Source organism: Nestor notabilis, unplaced genomic scaffold, assembly GCF_000696875.1.
Source record: "Nestor notabilis isolate BGI_N333 unplaced genomic scaffold, ASM69687v1 scaffold10278, whole genome shotgun sequence".
NCBI classification, from domain to species: Eukaryota; Metazoa; Chordata; class Aves; order Psittaciformes; family Psittacidae; genus Nestor; species Nestor notabilis.
Genome location: NW_009939733.1, coordinates 48,099 through 53,947, shown reverse-complemented (window position 1 = coordinate 53,947; position 5,849 = coordinate 48,099). Strand labels below are relative to the sequence as shown.

At 41.3% G+C, this 5,849-nt stretch overlaps 1 protein-coding gene across 1 annotated transcript in view; it reads left to right on the top strand.

Moving 5' to 3' along the window:
* Window positions 1–259: 259 nt before the first annotated feature.
* Window positions 260–5,849, top strand: part of GLTSCR1L (GLTSCR1-like) — a 19,024-nt gene continuing 13,434 nt past the window's right edge. Inside the window, exons 1-3 of the mRNA XM_010020018.1 lie at window positions 260–303; window positions 3,211–3,259; window positions 3,356–3,424. Of these exons, the coding sequence (XP_010018320.1) occupies window positions 260–303; window positions 3,211–3,259; window positions 3,356–3,424 (162 nt within the window). The remainder of the gene's footprint in view (window positions 304–3,210; window positions 3,260–3,355; window positions 3,425–5,849) is intronic.

Sequence of the window (5,849 nt, the reverse complement as noted above, 5' to 3'; positions counted from 1 at the left end):
CTTTCTCCAGTTTAAAATCTAAAAGTACCCCTCAGTGGTAAAACATTGCGTGGGATTTTGTGCGTCATTCCACGAATTTGATTTTGACATTAATCAGTGGACCTCTGCAGAAGGTTTAAGAACTTTGCCAATAGTAGGCATCTGTCTACTTCAGAAACAGTTTAGTAAATACTCGGTCTGAATTGGTTTTGTTGCTGAAGGCAATCTTTTGTCTGATATGTATCAAATATCCCTCCTCTCCCTTCTTGTTCTAGTTGTCATGGATGATGACGATGATGAATCCTGTCTCCTTGATCTTATTGGGTAAGTTTTCCTTAAGCAATTCTTTCAAAAAAGTTGGGAAAAATAGAAGGTGATTCTGTCTCAGTATTATCTCAGGAGTGGGTGTCTTCCAAATGAAATGAGCAGCTGTGCTTTGTCTCCATGTGGAGATGTGTGTACCACATAATCCTCAATCCCAGTCTATACTAACTAGCTGACAGTCCACTTGCAGGCATTCTCCTCAGGAGAGGCTAGGGAATGAGCATGGAGGTTGGATTTATCAGCAGTTTTCTCAAAGAGACTTGATTTTAATAAAGTTAGGGATTTTAAATGGTCCTGGCTTGTTTGGGGGTGTGTGTGTGTGTTTGTTGTTTCATTATTTCCAGAATATGGTTTAGAATTCCATATGGGAACCTCAAAAATGATGAGGATAGCTGAAACATGAGCAAAATATTTGTGAATTATGTGTGACAAGTTTTATTCCTTTGGCTAACATTGGTGTCAATGTTCAAGAACAGCTAATATGCTATAATGCATTAAAAACATAAGAAAATTGAACACTTTATATATGATACTTTATTCAAGCTCTGCCAGAAATGAGTTTGACATCAGTCTTGGAGAAGCTACCAAGATCATCTTGGTTTCATACAAGCATTTTTTACAGTCTTAAATGTAGTAAATAAATAGGCCTTTACCTTCCTCATGCACTCAAAGCTTCCAGTGAAACCAGTGAGAGCTTTCACTTCAAACCCACAACAGTGGCTGCTTTAATGTGGGGCTTAATCAGTGGCTGCTGTAGTAGAGCCTCACCGGTCATGGCTCACGGTTCTGTGCTCTGAGGTGTCCTGTGCAAGATCACTGGTTGTAGCCATGTGAAAACACATCCTGCTTGGAACAGAAAGGTGATAATTGACTGCATGGGACAATGAAATTCTCTGTCAGGAGCCTGAATCGTGAGGATCCTGGTACAAGTTCACAGGTGGTCCAGAAAATGAAGTGCTCTCTCTACAGATGAGTGTTTGTGTGAGAAATTACAGCGTTCTTCCTGCTGCTGGCAGCAGTTATTGTCTTAAGCATATAGAAGAATGGAAACCAGCTTTTTTTTTTTTTCACCTGATCTTTGATTTTGGTAAGTACCTTCTAAAATTCCTTTCTTATTAAATATTTAAGGTGAAGAAGTGTTCTTCAGTTTTAATTGCTGTTTTCATTATTTAAAGCCAGTGAGTCTAATATTAAACAGCCTGTTACTTTACTGATAAAGCTTGTAAGCACAGAATCATAGAATCCCAGACTGGTTTGGGTTGGAAGTGACCTTAAAGCTCCTCCAGTTCCAACCCCCTGCCACGGGCAGGGACACCTCCCACTAGAGCAGGTTGCTCCAAGCCCCTGTGTCCAACCTGGCCTTGAACACTGCCAGGGATGGGGCAGCCACAGCTTCTCTGGGCACCCTGTGCCAGCGCCTCAGCACCCTCCCAGGGAAGAGCTTCTGCCTTAGATCTAACATGAATCTCCCCTGATTAAGTTTAAACCCATGAAGCATAAGCATGATAGACCCTATATGAGGTCAAGTTCTGGTCTCCTTTATCTGTAACCACTTCTATGTTGTAAGTGTAAAAGTCCCTGCCCAAGTACTGTCTAACACATCTTTTGTAAACACGTGGATGCAGCTTGCTTATTAAATGAATGAAAGAGAAATAGAGGTGTATTTGTAGTTTTATGACTGGTGGTAAACCTGAAATATCTTTAACTTGTTCCCTCTTTATTTTCTAGGATGATCAAGAGAGGAGAGAATTACTTGAATTCATACTTCATTTACATGAGAATCATATAATCACAGAATAGTTTGGGTTTGAAAGGACCTTCAAAGCTCGTCTAGTTCCAGCCCCCTGTAATGAGCAGGGACATCTTTACCTAGATCAGGTTGCTCAGAAACCGCATCCAGCCTGGCCTGGAATGTCTCCAGGGATGGGGCATCCACCACTTCTCTGGGCAGCCTGTGCCAGTGTTTCACCATCCTCAGTGTAAAGAATTTTTTCCTCACATCCAGCCTGAATCTCCCCTTTTTTAGTTTATAACCATTACCCTTCGTCCTGTTGTAAGATAATGAGTATCTCCTGCTTCTCAAAAATGTTTTAGTATTACTTGTTAATCAATAAAGATGTTTTAATATAAAAAAATCCATGTCATTTTACTCTTCATGCTAATGGACATGTTGGGAAATGCTGTATTATTGTTGTATTAAAATGATCCTATGTAATCCAACCTTTAAATGTGTTTTTTTTTTTTTGTTTGGTTTATATGTGCAGTTACATTAATATCTTTTTGTTTGAATTTCCAAGATTCATTCTGTCAGACCACATCCTAAAGCTGAGTTTTGTTCAATGATAGTGCTAAGTTAATGAAATACCCTGAAATTGTATTTGTTACTATTTAATCAGTTATTTTCATGGTTGATTTTAACTTGTTAACTTATGTCGAGGGTGGCAGAAAACATGTTAAAGAGTCAGGTCTGTAAATACCCTATTGACTCTAGATAAAAAGGCAGCATGCTTCATCTCTCTAGAAGAGAAAGGTACCTGGTTTAGTTCTCGTGTTACTTGGTAGTATTTTCCTTAGGTTTTGTGCTCTGTGCAGTTAGACTGTGTGTTTGAAGAGAATAGGAGTAATACCCTCATAGAGGGAAGTAAAGTAGAATGCAGCTAAAATTTTGTGATGGACATAGTTTATTGCTTGAAATACAAATCAGATCAGCATCTGAAAACTGCTGATACAGAAACACAGATCCTCACATGGCAGAAACTCTCAGCTTTGTGTTGCAGTCAGTGCAAGGTGTTTTTACCATAAGCCTGATCTATCTGAATACAGTATCTTAGTTGCATTAGCCTTACTTCTAGAAAGAGCTTCCTAACAGTGGTAACTTCTACTTTCTGTTTTTTTTCTCCCCCTAAGGGACCCACAGGCGCTGAATTACTTCCTCCATGGACCTAGCAGTAAATCTGTAAGTAGCATTCCTGTGTGTTAGACATACATAAGCTTCAGTGAGTGTATCAATTTTAACCATGACTTTTGTCTTTTTTTTTTCTTTTTTTACCAGAGCAATGAAGACTTGACTAATGCAGAATATTCTGTAGCCAACTCAAATTCCATTTTCGCCAACTCTAGTGTAAGTGATACTTGTATTGAGATTGCAGGTTTCTGTTATGGCTTTACTTGGCTTTTAGAAAACCAAATGAAATAGCTGTGGATTTTGACCTTTTTCATATGTAAATTCTGAATTTTAGCATAGAACTATCTCATGCTGTTGACATTAAAGTATTTTATTGGGTATTCAGTGGGGAATTAATTGAAAGATGCTGCACTGTTGGGCTGTGTAAATCTGTAAAGCAGCTTGCTCAGCAGTGAAAATACTCTCAGGTGTAACTCTCTGCAGTAAACTGGACTTGTGGTTTTAGTCACGGTAGATGGAGCAGTGCTCAAATGTAGACCTTAGAAGTTAGTAGTTCATATATCTGTGTGTGTTAGGATGGTTTTGTTATTTCTGAGTAGAATCTGAGCTAGTAATTTTGTGAAATGAATGTGGGTTTTGTTGTTCTTTAGATGGAATCGCTAGCTTGGGATGTTTCCTTCCTGTACCTTCAGTGGTGGAGAAGTCACTTGAAATTCATTAGATGTTGCAAGTAGTCTACAGTGTTCTTTTTTTGCCAGGAGTGTATTGCAGCCCTGGACCAAGTTTTACCCAGTGGGGTTGTGGAACCCCCATCCTTGGAGATAAAGGCAAGGCTGATGTGCTCTAGTACTGGCAATAGACCTGCTTTGAGTAGAAGGTTGGACTAGATGACTTCCACAGATCCCTTCTGACCTCCATTTCTTTGATTTTGTTGGTGTTTTAGAAAACCCTGAATTCCTCATCCCACAATTCAGTTATTTGAACACGTAGAGCAGGATTTACTTGCTTATCCCTCATTCTGTTGTACTGTTACCTTGCCTATGTCCGTTTGTCCCATGTTCCTAACAGATATGTGGATATGCTCGTAGGTGTGTAGGAACCTTAAAGAATTGACATGAATAAATCCTGCAAATTGCTTATCTGTGCATAGAGAATTAGTGACTTTTCTGTAGCCGGTGATGTGTATGCCCTGTCCTTCCTCTTCCAGTATCATTAGTAAGTACTGTAGAAAAAACATACATTGAATGACAGGTCATCCTTCAGACAAGCTGGTTGAGGTAATGGTGGTGGAATGGGGTACCAACAGTAGCGGAGTGTGTGCCCAGTTTTCAGCTACTCAGGAGCAGTGGTTTCTATTTGATCCCAGGTAGCAGCTTCCTGTATGCAACATGGTTTCAAGGACTCATCCTAAGAAAAAATGAGGTTATGGGGGAAAAAAGTGACATGACACAGAATCCCAGGCTGGTTTGGGTTGGAAGGGACCTTAAGATCATCCAGTTCCAACCCCCTGCCATGGGCAGGGACACCTTCCCCTAGAGCAGGTTGCTCCAAGCCCCTGTGTCCAACCTGGCCTTGAACACTGCCAGGGATGGGGCAGCCACAGCTTCTCTGGGCACCCTGTGCCAGCGCCTCAGCACCCTCACAGGGAAGAGCTTCTGCCTTAGCTCTAACCTGAACTTCCCCTGGTTCAGTTTGAACCCATCACCCCTTGTCCTGTCGCTCCAGTCCCTGATGCAGAGTCCCTCTCCAGCATCCTTTTTATGACATATATTTGTCATAGCCCAGACTTCCTGATTGTTCCTCGTAGACATTATTCTGATACCTGTGAGTAAGTGGGCAGGAGTCAGGGGTATGTTTCTGGTATGTTTTCAGAAAGTGAGTTTTTAGAGTAATTTTGAGAGGGAGTGAGAGCTTCTGGGGAAGGTGGAGTTGTTGCATAGGGAGTGGGAGTTGGAGGAAACAAAAACATTTGGTGAAAGCCAAGAGAGCTTTCTGGTGTATGAGATTGGGCGTTAGGTAGTCCAGAAGGCAGGTGGTGAGAGCTGTGGCGAAAAATAATTGTGCAAAATGATCTTACAGAAGGTGATTCTGAAAGCAGTGGGGATTTCTCATGGGTGTGTTCCTAGGGTATTCCTAGGATGGCTTACTGTATTGTCATTTGCCAGCACTTGTTCCTTATCCTTTTGTATCTTCCTGTGTGACCTGCTGTGGGTGGCCCTGCCTTGGCAGGGGTTGGACTGGATGATCTCCAGAGAGCCCTTCCAACACTAATAGTTCTGGGATTCATAATGAATACCAGTGCTATCTTCCCTCCCTCCCTTCTGCCCTGTACTGACCTAAGTGAGCTAACACTTGATTGATGGATTCTTAGAGTGTGTAGTGAAGCAACAAGGGATATAAACAGATAGCTTCACAGTCCCTGGTTGTAAGATACCTGAAAAGTTAAAGGCTTCTGAGTTTTTTGTCGTTAAAGTTTGTGCAGATACTAAAAGTTCTGTCTTTATGTATTCAGAATTGCTACCATGTAGACCATTGACTGTCTTGATGCCCATCTCCTGCCTTTCAGTGGCAGAGTTTACAAATGGGGTGTGAAGGGTTCAGTGCCTCAGCTGGTTAGCATGCTCAGCCAACACCTAGCACA